This window comes from Perna viridis, chromosome 2 (assembly GCF_037379345.1).
Source record: "Perna viridis isolate PV_CMFRI_1.1 ecotype Kerala chromosome 2, ASM3737934v1, whole genome shotgun sequence".
Taxonomy (NCBI): Eukaryota; Metazoa; Mollusca; class Bivalvia; order Mytilida; family Mytilidae; genus Perna; species Perna viridis.
Window position 1 is genome coordinate 30,713,323 of NC_142446.1, and position 16,275 is coordinate 30,729,597.

General features: G+C 31.9%; 1 protein-coding gene across 7 annotated transcripts in view; it reads left to right on the forward strand.

The window, feature by feature from the left end:
- LOC148624606 (myosin-VIIa-like) overlaps positions 1-16,275 on the forward strand; it is a 53,700-nt gene that overhangs the window by 24,848 nt on the left and 12,577 nt on the right. For 5 of the 7 annotated variants that reach the window (XM_088567339.1, XM_088567341.1, XM_088567338.1 and 2 more), the window contains exons 14-33: positions 260-505; positions 1,343-1,522; positions 1,885-1,980; positions 2,260-2,382; positions 2,635-2,742; positions 3,213-3,344; positions 3,456-3,527; positions 4,126-4,335; positions 4,681-4,770; positions 5,373-5,468; positions 6,002-6,234; positions 7,147-7,264; positions 7,743-8,045; positions 8,493-8,720; positions 8,984-9,399; positions 9,758-9,927; positions 10,695-10,718; positions 12,801-12,991; positions 13,313-13,434; positions 15,247-15,407. In XM_088567339.1, the coding sequence (XP_088423465.1) occupies positions 260-505; positions 1,343-1,522; positions 1,885-1,980; positions 2,260-2,382; positions 2,635-2,742; positions 3,213-3,344; positions 3,456-3,527; positions 4,126-4,335; positions 4,681-4,770; positions 5,373-5,468; positions 6,002-6,234; positions 7,147-7,264; positions 7,743-8,045; positions 8,493-8,720; positions 8,984-9,399; positions 9,758-9,927; positions 10,695-10,718; positions 12,801-12,991; positions 13,313-13,434; positions 15,247-15,407 (3,319 nt within the window). The remainder of the gene's footprint in view (positions 1-259; positions 506-1,342; positions 1,523-1,884; positions 1,981-2,259; positions 2,383-2,634; positions 2,743-3,212; positions 3,345-3,455; positions 3,528-4,125; positions 4,336-4,680; positions 4,771-5,372; positions 5,469-6,001; positions 6,235-7,146; positions 7,265-7,742; positions 8,046-8,492; positions 8,721-8,983; positions 9,400-9,757; positions 9,928-10,694; positions 10,719-12,800; positions 12,992-13,312; positions 13,435-15,246; positions 15,408-16,275) is intronic. The other 2 variants (XM_088567342.1, XM_088567345.1) reach the window with 1 other exon arrangement.

Consider the following 16,275-nt stretch of genomic DNA (forward strand, 5'->3'; position numbering starts at 1 on the left):
AATCTATATAATAAACAGGATAATCAATTGGTGAATAACCAAAATATGATGACTTGTGCCAAGAACACATAAAGATTTAAGTCGTGCGCGGAACAAGTTCTGCACACTCGTTTAATCTAGGCGTTACTTGTGATCATAATTTGGTTATTCACTCTTACCGGTTAATTATCCTATTATTCTTTATTCTTCATAATATTATCTGGGGATGACTTCATATTATTCCTGAATGTTTTCATAAGATTTTCTATCATTTTTTTAGGACTTTGACAGAGAATTGTGTTGTAAACAGTTGCGGTATTCTGGTATGATGGAGACCATAAGAATCAGACGAGCTGGGTATCCAATAAGACATAGATTTAAAGACTTTGTTGACAGATATAGAATTCTGGCTGAAGGAATAGGACCATCACATAAAGAAGATTGTAGGGCAGCCTCGGAGAAGATTTGTAAGGCTGTCTTACAGGGCATGGATTACCAACTTGGCAAATCTAAAGTTTTCTTGAAGGTGTGAAGCAATATTCAGAGTACCATTAATGTCTAAATAGTTATTGGCTAGTATTACTATATTTCAAATGTTATTTTGAGTAATAAAAAATGGGTAAAAAATGCTTTTTCAAAATGCGAGGGAAAACATGTTATTATGCTGACACTTAAACATGCTGTAAAAAGTTGTGTATAATACCCACTTTTGCCGGAAGAAAAACATTTCTGATTATATGTAGATGGATGTTTATCAAGCATTGTACTATATTGATATAGTATGGTGTCTTTTGAATCCTTGAAATGACAGTTTTATATGATAAGTTTTGGGGCCTCCACTTTAGATTTCTGTTTATTTGATAAGCTGGTGTGCAGATTACTTTCTACCGTATTCATAAAACTAATTTCTTCAGTGGTAACCTCTGAAGTAACTGTTGAAGACAGTGGAAATACCATGAAATATATTCTTGAGAATAAATTAATTAAAGTTGGGTTAGGTTTTTATTTTTGAAATGCATGTTATGCCTTAAAAAAATTCTGTGTTTCTGGTGACATCTCCTTCAAAATTAGGGTCGGTATGTAGAATTTTGAACCTCTACATTGGAGAAAAGGAGATTCTAGTATAAAATTGATGTCGGAAACACTGAAAATCCATGTTTATTTGATATCATAAAAAAAATTAGGGTTGGCAGGGAAAAAATAGTGTTGGTCAGGTTACCAGTAAAACAGAATATTTTTTTTAGGCCTGATCTTTTTACCACTATATATTATACAGTAAACAATGTCTTACTTTTCTTGAACTATTCAATATCTACAGTGAATCTAATATCTGGTATGTGAAAACAAAATCCTCCTGTTGTAGGATGCTCAAGATGTATATTTAGAGCAACAGAGAGAAGTCATGTTGACAAAGAAAATCTTAGTACTGCAAAAAACAATCCGTGCCTGGCACTGTCGACGACGTTTCCTTAAAATGAAGGGAAGTTGTACTACAATACAGACTATCTGGAGATCTTATATAGAAAGGAAACGCTTCTTAATGGTATGTAGTGTACCTAAAGTACAAGTATCTTTTGTTTATGGATGTAGAGTTTTAACCTGATATCCAAATCAAATAGCTAGAACTTATTCTTGAATAAAAACAAAAGAAAGTCATGATCCTTGGCTACTCATAGATATAAACCAGGTAGGAAAATGATTGGAAGGTACCTAGTATATAATGTGACCAAGGATGTTTCTATACTAAGGTCAATCATTTTCTTTTTATATTCTCAAAAGTGTACAAGGATCTAAATCTGATTGAATTAATAGGAACATTACATTATAATCAGTAATGATAAAAAAATACTTGTATAATGTTATATGTTATAGATACTAAAATTTGATTGTTTTTTTTTACTACAGATGAAGCAGGGTTACTTCAGACTACAAGCCATGATTCGATCTAGGATATTAACAGCTAGGTTTAATGCTATGAGAGGTATCATTGTAGATGTTCAGGTGAGAATTGTATGGTCTATCTTTGCTTCATATTGTTTGGTTTAATTATGTATGCATGATATATAATGATGCATACATAGATGTTCAAGTTTTGTAAAAAAAAAAAAAAAAAAAATAATGAGCTAATATTACAAGATTTCATTTGAATTTCTGTTGGGTAAATGAACCTTGGTGAGAAAGCTTAATATGAGAAAAAATTATTCTATAAATGTTAGATCCTTTAATTACACTATAATAAGATGAATTCCACCTCTAATCTTTATATTATAACTTTTACAGCGGTACTGTAGAGGGTATTTAGTGAGGAAATGGGCTTCTAGAAGACAGGAATCTATCATAAAAATACAAGCTTTGGTCAAAACAATGATAGCCATGAAAAAATACAGAAGACAGAAGATTGAAGTAAGATCTCAACCACTTTACTATTAGAATATTTTGTTAGAAAACAGTATCAATAAAAAATGAAATCACAATATTTATTATTCTTAAAATAAACCGACATTTAATAGAAGTACTTCAATTTATTCAAATATGTCCCACACGAATATATGATTTTATTAGTTATGACAGAAAAAATTACATTAAAATTATATGAATTTATTTATTTACTGTAAAAATTGTTTGTTAATCACATTGTGTATCATATGACTTTAGTATAGAAAGCGAGTGGAAGCTGAACAACTCAGGAAAGAAGAAGAAGCTGCATTAAAGAAGAAAATGAATGACAAGAAAGCTAAGATGGAGGCAGAAAAGAAATACAGGGTAAGTATTATACTTGTTTCTCCCATTCTAAGCTAGTGATTAAAAATACATGTGATTTTTTAAACACCAGGTTGTGATTAATTCCTTGTGAGAGTTTTCCCTCCATTTCTTCAGATTTCATGGGAGAAACTGATTCTCCTTCAGTGTATATTTGATTGAAATAATTTCTCCATGGTAAAATTAAGATTTTAACATGCCTGCTAAATCTGGCATGTTAAACATTTTAATTTCACCATCTTGAGTGTAGAAATAATTTAAATCTCTCATTACTTAAGGAGAATCTTTATCAATGATCTGCATAAAATTTTAATTTCTTTTAAAGGAAATAATAAATTTGTCAAATCACAAATATAATTAAAAGTTCAAAAACAAAGTTTCTGTAGGGGTAAACAGCATGCATGCACATAAATCTAATTCTATGAATGAATGTTAATCATTCGTACTACATAACCATCAATTACTTTTTACAGGAACGGTTAGCTAATTTAGAACATGAAGTGAATCAAGCTGAGGTACAAGAAAAACAGAAGACTGAACAGAAGAAAAAAGAGATAGCTGAGGCTGAAAGGCTGCAGAATGAACCTGTCAGTGATGTTAAACTGGTAAGTTTAAAGTGTTAATTACTTAAAATCTCTGTCATTCAAAGTCAATGTGATTATTATAAAATGTTCTAATTAATTATAAATGATTTGATGTTTAAACTTTTTTTATAGATTGATCAGCTGTTTGGAGATGTCGACATCCATGGAACATCTGAGACAGGTGAAGGACCAGGTGCCTTTAGGGTAAGTTGCTTTATTTATCTTTGGTGGTCAGTACTAGAACTAGGTCTGTGTATGAAATATTGATTTATCTGCATTATTTTTTGCTTGGTGATCTAATTATATAGATTAAATCATAACTTTACCTCCATTGATACTGTGTGCAGATTTTTATATTGTGATAGAGTAATCAAGGGAACCAAGGTTATAGTGGTAATCAAAAGAATGTAATCCAGGGACAAAGACCAGACATGGAAAACAGACATACACAACAAAGAACATAAAGTAACTAAAATCATACATACAAAGTAACAAAAGTAAATGAGCAACTCGGACTCCAGTAAAAACTGGGGGGATGAACCAGGTGCACCGGTAGGGTAAGCGTCCTCTTAGTTTTTCTACATGATAAAAGTGAAAGACATCCTCCCTTTCTCTGTAGGAAATAAAGCTTCAGAGCTGTGGATTTGGTGTTCAGCTTGAACTCAGTACTTTATGTACTTCCTAAAGTTTTAGTTAACTCTTTATGAAAAATTTTGATTGCAAATATTTTAATTTGCTTTTTGAATTATGGTTGTTTTTTTAAATGATAATTTATTTCAAACCTACACACATTTGTTTTCAGGATCTTGAGCAGATTAGGAGAGAAAGAATACAAGGGGAGATGGATTTGGATGCCCCACCCCTCCCATTACCTGAGGATGAAGAGGATATATCTGAATACAAGTTTTCTAAGTTTGCTGCTATGTACTTTCAAGGAAATGCTAACCATACCTACATAAGGAGATCTCTTAAAGAACCCCTTCTTCCATTGAAAAATGATGGAGACAAATTGGTATGGCTTACTATACATGTTCTATCCTGAACTTTCTTATTTTCACACTGAAATAATTTCAGTTAAGATAACAATTTTGGTAAATCAAAGAATTATACTGTTTCTCTGTTGATAGGGTAGCATATGTCAAGTTACTGTATCATTAGCCTCAATATATTGTACGTCATTCAAGGCATACCTGATCTGTAACATTCATTCTGTGTTTATCATTGCATTATTGGAAATACCCATAAAGTTATCCTATTTAGTTACAGTTCAATATGTTTCAAAAAGTCAATGTTGTATTACATTGAAACATTTACACAAATGATTGTATACAGTAACTAAATGATGATATGATTTCAGGCTGGTTTAGCTGTATGGATCACCATCCTGAGATTCATGGGAGATTTACCAGAACCTAAATACATGGCTGCTGTGTCTGATCATTCCAGGGTAAGTTGCCTACATATGGTCAGAAAAGTAACCAGATAACAATCAAGTCTTTAGAATGTAACTGTAACTTGGTTGAAGTGTGGTACAATGATTTGATAATTTGATCAAAATCAGACCTTAAGTTTTATTTAGAGACTGTATGTACAATCTAATAACTCTGTAGTCTACTCTCTATTAAGATCATCTTTCTGATTCAGCTGAAAGCATTAAAGGTGAACACCTTTGTTAGATCCTTCATGCAGCGACAACAATTAGTATGATTGATTTTAATTAGATTAAATATCTTGATAACTCTCTTTGCAATTCAATTTGTTTTTGGATGGAGGAAGTTACTTTTCTGTTTTCATTGTTATCTTAATTTCATGTTGGAGTTATGGGACTTGAAATGTTATAAATGTGAGAAGAGGTGGGATGAAGGTTTTATATCTGTTGTGCACTTGTTCATTTTCTATAAAAACACTCAAAAAAGTAAAGGTGGAAGATTTTCTTGATGGGCATATGACTGCTTTTACTATTGTATTTACACTTTATCAAAATGGACACCTGATATGAAAAAGATTTACTCATGGGAGAAAGTTTATTATATATATTTTATATTATAGGATACGACACCTGTAATGACAAAGATTTACTCCACCCTCGGAAGGAAATTTAATAAGAGAGATTTAGAGGAAGCGCAGCAAATGGGTTATAATATTGTTAGTATAAACTGGCTTAATCTCTCCACCATTAGAGTGAAGTACTTGCAACACCTGTTTGAACACTATACACTAAATTCTACATTTATGATTGATTGAAATCTACTTGATATATTCTTAGTTACTTAAAAACATAGAACCACAATGATTTTCAAGATCAAAGATCAAGGTTATGGAGTCAAATGCCAAGTGTTGCCATGTAGCAAATTGTCTGTATTTAATCTTTAAAAAACCACTTTCCTTACTTTTGCCATTTCATTTTCACTTCAAAGTTTTTGTGTCATTTCTTGGAACTCAATATTGATAAGCTGACTTTCTGATTAACGCTTGACTACTTTGAAGGTAACATAAGCAATATGCATTTACTGAAGCTTAGGTGTAAACTACCAGATCATTCAATTTTATCTTATAGTGGCTAATATTCGTTAAACAGCATACCATTTATTGAAACATTATTGGAAAGTACTAATTTTTTGTCATTTATCTATGAAAAAAAACATCCTTATTTAAAAACATTTTTTATCTCTTTTCAGGAAAATGAACCAATGAACATGAGACAAGGCAAGCGTAGTGTGAGAAAGAAGCTTGTGTCCTTGACATTGAAAAAGAAGTCAAAGATAACAGAAGAAGTGAGAGATAAACTAGCCCAGGAATATGATGGTTACACATCACCGAGTGGAAACGCTCTCTTAGATGACCGACCTACTTCTAACTTGGAAAAACTTCACTTTATTATTGGTCATGGAATTCTAAGGCCTGCTCTTAGGTAAATAGTTACCTGTTTATGTATTCTGTTTTCCTTATGGGGTGGGGTAGAAGTAGACCTAAAGTTATATATTAGGTAATGAATGTTTTTTCTGCTTCAAGCAGATTGTAATTTGCTAAGATAAAGGCTTGTCAATTTTTTAAGCAGTTGCCCATTTCTAAAACCATGTAAACAATTTCGCATATGATTATGCTGAATTAAATGCAAAGCTGTTACGTTGCAGCATAAAATGACTCAAAGTTGCTTATATCTAATATTCTAACCAACAATTGAAAATCATTCTAATATTTTGATTAGAAAATAAAACAAATGTGGATCAATACTGTGAACTTCATCAAATCATTTGTAATTAACATGTTTTAGTGTATTGTGATACCATTTAGTGGTTCAGAAAAACAAGGGCTTGACTAAAATACCAACTTAGATTGTACAAAATAGACGATGTTGTTCAAAAACCCTAAACTATTCAGCATTTGATAGAAAAAATTTGAATATTGATGTAAAATTGAGGATATTTTTTGCTCTTTAATATAGTGTGCTATAGAGAAATAATTATCAATTCAAGATAGATTTTAGTAGTAACATATTTAGTATTTGTTTTGCTACCTTCCTTCCTTCCTGACCTATCATTTTCTTTCAAGCTACGAACAGCATCTGATGTTTGAAATTCACTCTAGATGCTGCAGCCAGTCCTCTCAGGAGAAGGTGAATGATTTTATGCAAGGTTATCTGATGATATATTTTTTGAATAATACTTAGCGGTTAGGAAGAGAGAAAATGAACGTCTGCTGCTGCATGGAGCTTGCTTTTCTTAATGATTGTGCAAAAGTCGAAATAGTTTTGCTCCTAATCAAGTTTTTTGGTCATTGCAATTTAAGATTCTATAATTATTTGTATTTTTTTAATCAACAGAGATGAAATATACTGCCAGATATGTAAACAGTTAACACAGAACCCCTCCAAATCCAGTCATGCTAGGGGATGGATACTGTTATCTCTCTGTGTTGGATGTTTTGCTCCTACTGATGAGGTAAACTCAAATTCAACTTGATTTCCTGACATGCCATTCACATAAAAAAGAAAACTGGCTATACCAATGTGCCAGATTATGTTAGGTTATAAGACTGTTGTCTAACAATCTAACTTGCCTACCATGTATTTTATGTGGGTCATAATGAAAATTTTAGAAGGCTTAAATACATTATTTCTTTTCTCTATTTCTTGAACCTCCATTTTGTATATAACATTAAGAGACAATTACCCATAAAGAGAAGTGAAGGTCATAATCAAGTCGGTTTCTGTATACTTGTGAAATGTAGACATTTGAACAATATATGATTAAAAATCAATTAATTAGAACCCTTTAGGAATAATTACTAGATAAAAGGCTTTCACATTACTAGACAAAAGGCTTTCACATGAAAAAGAAGAGCACTTTACATTTTCAATTGAAAAATACCATCAGATCTAAAGGAGTAATTAAGATTTTGTTACTTGTTGATTTTTAGTTCCTGAAGTACTTAAGGAATTTTATACATGAAGGACCACCAGGCTATGCACCATATTGTGAGGAAAGATTACGGAGAACATTTGCAAATGGAACACGAAATCAACCTCCAAGTTGGTTAGAATTACAGGCTACCAAGTCTAAAAAACCTCTTATGCTGCCTATAACCTTCATGGATGGTAATACTAAGACCCTGCTAGCAGATTCAGCAACCACTGCCAAAGAACTTTGTCAACAGTTAGCTGAGAAAATTGCACTGAAGGATCAGTTTGGATTCTCACTTTATATAGCTTTGTTTGACAAGGTGACTTTATTAAAGAATTAAAATTTTATATACGTTTCAGTATGGTGTCACACATGGAATCATAAACATTCTGTGTACTATAAGTGGGTAATTTTGTATGATATTTACTTATAAAAAAACTTATAACCACTTTAACATGGTGTTGGACTATTCTTTGGATCAGCTGATATTACAAGGTTGCATTAGGATAGAGTGTTACCTAGAAAACCTTATTTATATCTGTAAAATAAACCATCTAGTTACACTCAAACATGAGTGATATTGTATTCTTATTCCCTGAAGGGGACTTTTTTTATCCTAGGTCATTTCATGGGTAACAAATCTTTCAACTATTTTATTTTTTTATAGAGGTTATAATTATAATCTGGGAAAAATATATCATTATGCCCTTTTCAATCATGATTTTGTGAAGTAAATACTAATCTTGAAAATTTCTGAAAATCTAAGGTGTCCTCTCTGGGAGGAGGTGGTGACCATGTGATGGATGCCATATCTCAGTGTGAACAATATGCCAAGGAACAAGGTGCTCAAGAACGTAATGCTCCATGGAGGTTGTTCTTTAGAAAAGAAATATTTGCTCCCTGGCATGATCCAGCTGAAGACCAAACAGCAACAACACTCATTTATCAACAGGTTGTCAGAGGGATCAAGTTTGGTGAATATAGGTGTGATAAGGTGTGTATTATATTTGTTAAAATCAACATAATTTAGCTGAAGTCAAACACAAATTTATAGAAAATTACTGTTTTACTCCATTTTTGTTTTGAAGTTACAATTAGATATTGAAACTCAAAATTCATTGTAATTTTGTTACTACAGTCATGTTGAAAACTGACTTTTAGTAGTTTTCAGTACAAAAGATAAAATCATGTATAGAATGGTGTATTCCTTGTTTAATAATATCTTAACTTGTATTTATATGTAATCTATGTTTGCAGGAGGATGATTTAGCCATGATTGCAGCACAACAGTACTACATAGAACATGGCAGTGTAATGCACATGGACAGATTATCTAACCTTCTTCCTTCATACATCCCAGACTCAATGCTCAATAAACCTAATTCCATGAACCATTACATGAATATGGTCACGCAAAAACTCAAGACAAATTACTTCTCTAATGAGAGGATTAAAGTTAATAAAGTGAAAGAGGACATTGTGAGCTATGCAAAGTATAAATGGCCATTGTTGTTCTCACGATTTTATGAAGCTTATAAATTTGCTGGGCCTAGCTTGCCAAAGAATGATGTCATAATAGCTGTCAACTGGACTGGTGTTTATGTTGTTGATGATCAAGAACAAGTGTTACTGGAGTTATCTTTCCCTGAAATAACTGCTGTTTCCAGTAGCAGGTCAGTCTGACTGAATTATTGTCATTTAAAGAAATAAAGTTTAAGGTACATGTAATTAGCAATGTATGACATATAGCATACTTTGATATTAGTTTTTCAACAAAATACACTAAAAACAACATTTGACATATAATGGAAGAAGGATAGTTTATCCTGACCATATTTGAAGAAATATTTTGAAATCTGTTTCCTTTGTAGTGTCAGCACTCGTGAAGAAAGTGTAACATTTGAAATATAGAGTCAATACTAATGAGATAGAAGTCATGACATGTACATAGATAACAAACTGGATTTTGTTGATACCTTTTATATCCTTAACTTTGATTTTCATCTGCCTCTTTTTTAATATCCGTTATAGAACTGGTAAAATGCATGGTCAGAGCTTTACATTAGCCACAGTCAAATCAGATGAGTACACATTTACATCACCTAATGCTGAAGATATCCGGGATTTGGTAGTCACATTCCTTGAAGGACTGAAGAAAAGATCTAAATTTGTGATAGCCTTACAGGACTATAATCCCCCAGGTAAGATAGTTATACCATACGATTACTGTTTCCACAGAGGCAATTTCTTCCTTTTTTATACCTCCACTCAAGTCAAGGATATATACAGATCCTGTTGTTTCTACCTGCTTACATTTGTTTGTCCATTTTTGGGTCTTGGATATCATTCAAAGTACCGTTTTGATTGATACCTGAAAGTCAACAGCAATAGTCCAATAAGTACAGTTTGCTTGTATGATCTTAAGTAGTAGTCTTTGTAAGAATCATGCAATATCTGTAAAATGTGATACACCTAAAAAGAGGCTACATATTTTTATTTTTGTTTTATAGGTCTGTATGATGAAATATATAATTATTTATTCCAATCTATCTGCTCATAGGAGTTAATTCTCATTTAAAATCCAACAATTTCTATTGCATTTTAGTGTCAATTACAGAGTTATCTCCCTTAACTTTGAATTCTTCACGGCATTCTGTATAATTTTTATCTCCTATGAACAAGGCTATATGAAAAGCCACATGTTACTTTCTGTTTACTATGACATTTTAAACAATATATCAAAAATAAAAATATGTAGGCTTTCTAACCATGAATTACATTTTGCATGATTCTTAGCTGGAGTACTACTTAAGTAATTAATGGAATTCTCAGGCTGCTTTTTATTTGGATGTTTTGTTGTTATATTTTTTGTTTGCTAAAAGAATTCACAAACTGCCAAAAATCAAAGGAGTTCGTTTTGCATCTTTAAATGATTTTTTTTTTGCTTACTTCTATTTATGATCCAAAGATACTACAAAAATAACTCATGATGGTAAGTTGTGTATGGTTATAGGGTTTTGAGTGAGGACCATACTAATATATTTTGCAGTGAACTGATTTTTTTACAACTGGAAATTTTATGTGGTTTGTATATTTGTATGGTGCTGTCGTCAGTAGCATAATTGTCCTCATCTGTAGACATTTGGTTTTTGTGCGATAACCTAAATATTAGTTGAACTTTCTAAAATTTTATAACAAGGTTCAAAACCACAAAAGGAAGGTAAATATTGATTTAAGGGGTTATGGTCCTGTTTCAAATATCTGACATTAATCAAATTTTAAATTTGTATCAAGTTTGAATGTTGTGTCCATACTTGCCCTAACTGTTCAAGGTTCCACCCTCTGCAGTCATATCAAGCTGTGCCCTCCAAAGCATTTCATTTTAATGTAGTTAATGAGATTAACATAGCTTTAATTAAAAAGTGACAAACTGATTTTCATGGATTTTTACCTCTTTTAGCTCACCTGGCCAAAGGCCATGTGAGCTATTGCCATCACTTGGCGTCCGTCGTCATCGTCAACAATTTTTCAAAACTCTTCTCCTCTGACACCTCTTGACCAATTAAAACCTAACTTGGTATGAATGTTTCTTCGGGTATCCTGCATAGAACTGACGTGGAGATTTTTTATCTGTTGTAAAACATGGCCGCCATTACTAAAAATAGAACATAGGGGTCAGACAGTAGTTTTTCCAATATATCTCCAAAACAGTTAGGTTTAGTCAAATTCTGAAATGGGGGGGGGGGGGGGTCAGCATGAAGAGATCTATATGTGATCAAATTTTCATTTTAATCTGTTAAGCCATGTTGGAGTTATTGCCCTTTTTCAACATTTTTTTTGCTGTTTTGAATGTTATTTCTGTCAACAATCTTCTCCTCTGATACCACTTGACCAATTGGAACCAAACTGAATGTTCCTTGGGGTATCTTGCATAGAACTGATTTGGTGATTTTTGATCCATTGAAAAACATGGCCGCCGTTAGTAAAAATAGAATGTAGGGGTCAGACAGTAATTTTTCACATATGTATCCAAAACCGTTAGGTTTAGCATAATTATTTCAATTGCTGAAATGACCCTTATTATATGGCCTTCAAAAGTCTTCGGGATCAAAGTTGTCAGGCGACTCCTTGTAAGAGTTATTGCCCTTGAAAGATGAAAAATGCCTTTTTTTTTTTACAGTTTTCAGCCAATATCTTGAAAACTATAATAGATAGAAAGAAACTTTTAATTGCTGAAATGATCTTTAAGATAGTTCTACTAAAGTCTTGTTGAGTCAAAATTGTTGAACAACTCCTTAATAAATTTATTGCTCTTGAAAGACAAACTAACAAGGTGAGCGATTCAGGCTCCTAAGAGCCTCTAGTTATGTTTTCAGAATGCACAATTCCTTTTCTTCAAAGAAGTTCAATATTTTGTTTAAATTTTTAAAAAAAACACATTTATACATTGCACAGGTATTGGTATTGGTAATGGTTCATTTCTTTACCCTTAAAAAACAACTTACTGGTTATTTTTTAATTAATGGTTTTAGCATGACAATTTTTTTTTATTATTTTATTGCTCACTTCCTTTTTTTTGAACTTTTGTACTTCATTGAAAAATTCATGATTGTTTTTCTTTTAACTTCTGAGTGATGTTTGAATGATTGGGTATGCAACTCGTATAATGGATTTCTCTATAACTTTGAGTTTGTGTGGTGATGGTATCTATTCAGTCTTTTCTTTGTCACCCTGACTTACATTATTCAGTGTTTTGTCCTAGTTTTATATTTTTTTATGAATAAAGCCCAGTTTTTAGTTTTATTCATCATGCATGTATATTAGTTTTATTCATTATACATGTATATTAGTTTCATTCATCATGCATGTATATTAGTTTTATTCATCATGCATGTGTGTTAGTTTTAGTCATCATACATGTATATTAGTTTTATTCATCATTCATGTATATTGAAGATGTTGGTTTGCATGACGATAATTAACTTGACAAAATTCAAATTCGGAATTTTACCATTGCCAGTTAATGGTTACATCCCACACTTTTAAAGGTTATTATCTTTACAATGTATTGTAGCTGATGGTGGCAGTTCATTCCTGGCATTCCAAAAAGGAGATCTTATTGTTTTGGACCAACAGAGTGGTGAGACTGTTATGAACTCGGGATGGTGTGTAGGAGAGTGTACAAGAACCTCCAAGAAAGGAGACTTCCCTGCAGAATGTGTTTATGTGCTTCCAACTATTACTAAACCTCCAATGGAAATCCTGGTATATACCATGCAGAGACATTAACTTATATAGTTATTTTATTGGTTGTCTACTCTATTGTTATAAATGAGTTGTTTATGGAATTTTGGTATGGTTTATTTGATTATTGTATTTGAAGCAGTTTTCTGCTAACAGTTATTTACTAGAAAAAAATCTATGAACCATTTAGGTTTCCTGCAATTCTCATTTTATATTGCTATATTTTTGGTACAGTGTGAAAAGACCAAATCTTGTATTTGTAAATGAATTATTATTTATATTTTAACTATGTGCATTGATGGCTTTTGATGAGTATATACATAAGATAAACTTGTTTTATAGAATCTGTTCATGCAATCTGGAGATCAAGCTGAGAAGATGTTGGCTGCAAACAATGCAGAAACTCCTGTTGATCAAGGAGAAAAGCCTTACACCCTGGAGGAGTATTCCTTGGATCATTTCAGGTACACCTTATATATTTTGAAAGAATTTATCTGAGAGAAAGTTTTGTATGTTCATTTCAGTAGTCAGGGATGATTTTCTTCCTCTTTTTAGCAGAATTCTGCTATTTCAAATCCAGATTTTACCGTTACGATTCTTTTTTTACTGTTTATTTACTTCTGATTTTGCCAATTTCCGCTTTGTTAGTTGACCGTGTAAAATCTTCTCTAAATAGTGGAAAAATTAGTTTTATTGTTCAAATGCCCAAGTGAAAGTAGAAATGTCAAAGATTTCTAGAGCACTGTTTCTTCTAATCACCTTTTAGGTTCATTTCTTCCAAAACAATACACAAGTAATGAAAGTGGTTTATTGTAGTGTGTTTGATTAGTTATATTTATATCAAGTTTATTGTAGTGTGTTTGATTAGTTATATTTATATCAGTTTATTGTAGTGTGTTTGATTAGTTATATTTATATCAGTTTATTGTAGTGTGTTTGATTAGTTATATTTATATCAGTTTATTGTAGTGTGTTTGATTAGTTATATTTATATCAGTTTATTGTAGTGTGTTTGATTAGTTATATTTATATCAGTTTATTGTAGTGTGTTTGATTAGTTATGTTTATATCAGAATTTATCAGGCTTGTTTTGATATTGATTTATTTTCTCTTATGTCACGTTGTTTTCCTTATGGTGGTAGACATTACCCTTGAAATCAATGATGTGTTTGTATTATATTCAATTTCACTAAAACCTTTCAAGAGTTTCTTTGAAACAGAATGAAATTAATCCAAGTTACTTTGATGCTTACATGAGATTGATGTAAAATAGTACAGTCGAACTTCACTCGCTCGAACTCGGATGTCTCGAACACAATTCAAAGTACTAAAATTTTCTCCTATATATAATCAATATAAATAACCTTGGATTTCTCAAACTTCGATTCCTCAAAAACTCGAACTGACTAGTCGGTCCGTTCGGTAATAAATCTTTGAGGATAACCTTCACTAACTCGAATTCGTCAGCCATTTTGTCAGCTTGGGTAATAAAACGTGTGAAAAACAGAAACCCTATCATTAATCAGTGTCATTTTAGTTAATTACAGGTAATATTTAAGTCATCACTAATTCGGTAGTTTTGTTCTTAACATAAAACTGATTGAAGTTTGGGAATGTTCGGAAGTCGGTATGATGAAACCATGAAAGAAAATTGGATGAAAACAAATTATTGACCAATGAACCCGGACTCTGGATGTTTGTAAAAGAAAACACTGCATTTTTAATGTCCCCAAATCAACATAATCTTCCGAAAGCGAATGAAAAAGATTCACGGACTAACACAACTTCGGAGGAAGTAAGCAATTTCTAATGATAAAGTTGAACTCGGACCGGAAACAAAAGAAATCCAGAAATATACAAACTTCAATTTCTCGAATTCCCGATAACTCGAACACATTTTAATGGTCCCTTGGAATTCGAGCTACCGAGGTTTGACTGTAAATACAAACATTCCAATAATTTGTAAGAGTTGTGTAACTTACCCTAGGTCTACTTCCTTCAATACTATTCACAAAATAGTCTCAAGAAACAAAACAAGAATTTTTTTTAAATTTCAAAATGATGCTCCTTTAAATACTTCTTACATGTCGGTTTTGTAGGTAGCACTAAGTCCTTCAACAATGGCTTTAACATCTATATTCAATTTAATGTAACCCCAATAACATTTGATGGTAATTATGCATTATCTAAGCAATAAAATGTAGATAAAAAGTTTTAGTAGCTGTAATGTACAAAGTAAGGCATTGGTATCATATGTGATGAAATTCTAATTTCAGACCACCACCAAAAAGAACTTTATCAAAGACATTATCTACGGCTAGACGGAAAAGACCGGATGATCTCTGGAGATACAGCAAGGAACCACTAAAACAACCTCTGTTGAAAAAGCTAAGTGGCAAAGACGATCTCTGCCAGGAAGCTTGTATGTGTTTCTTAGATATCCTTTTTATAACCTGTCTTAGAATGGATGTTTTATCATATCGTATAGTGATATCTGTCCTTTTACTCTCATTCTCCTACCTTTTGAAAAGAAGTTAGTGTTGATCAAATGGCTTTATTTTACTGTTTCAGAGTTATTGATTTATGAAAGCACCAATTATATATGTAAGATAGACACGTGTTCATTAATGCTGTTTAGAAATTTATACAGAACAAGAAAATTTCAACTTGCATAAAAAATTTGAAGTATTCACTTTTTAGCCCACATGACTAAAGGCCATGTGAGCTATTGACATCACTTCGCGTCGTTGTTAGCAATTTTTCAAAAATCTTCTCCTCTGACTCTATTTGACCAATTGGAACCAAACTTGGTATAAATGTTCCTTGGGGTATATTGTTACTGAAAATAGAACATAGGGGTCAGACAGTAGTTTTTCGCATATATCTCCAAAACCGTTAGATTTAGCTAAATTCTGACGGGATAATAGTGTTCAGCATGATGAGATCTATCTGTGGTCAAATTTTCGTTCTAATCCGTTAAGCCATGTTGGAGTTATTGCCATTTTTCAATTTTTTTTGCTATTTTTAATGTTATTTCTTTCAAAAATCTTCTCCTCTGACACTACTTGACCAATTGAAACCAAACTTGGTATAAATGTTTCTTGGGGTATGTTGCGTAGAACTGATGTGGGGATTTTTTATCTGTCAATAAAACATAGCCGCCGTAACTAAAAATAGAACATAGGGGTTAGACAGTAGTTTTTTTCGCATATATCTCTAAAATCGTTAGGTTTAGCCAAATTCTTTCAATAGCTGAAATGATCCTTATTATTAGGACTACAAAAGTCTTTAGGGATAAAATTTCT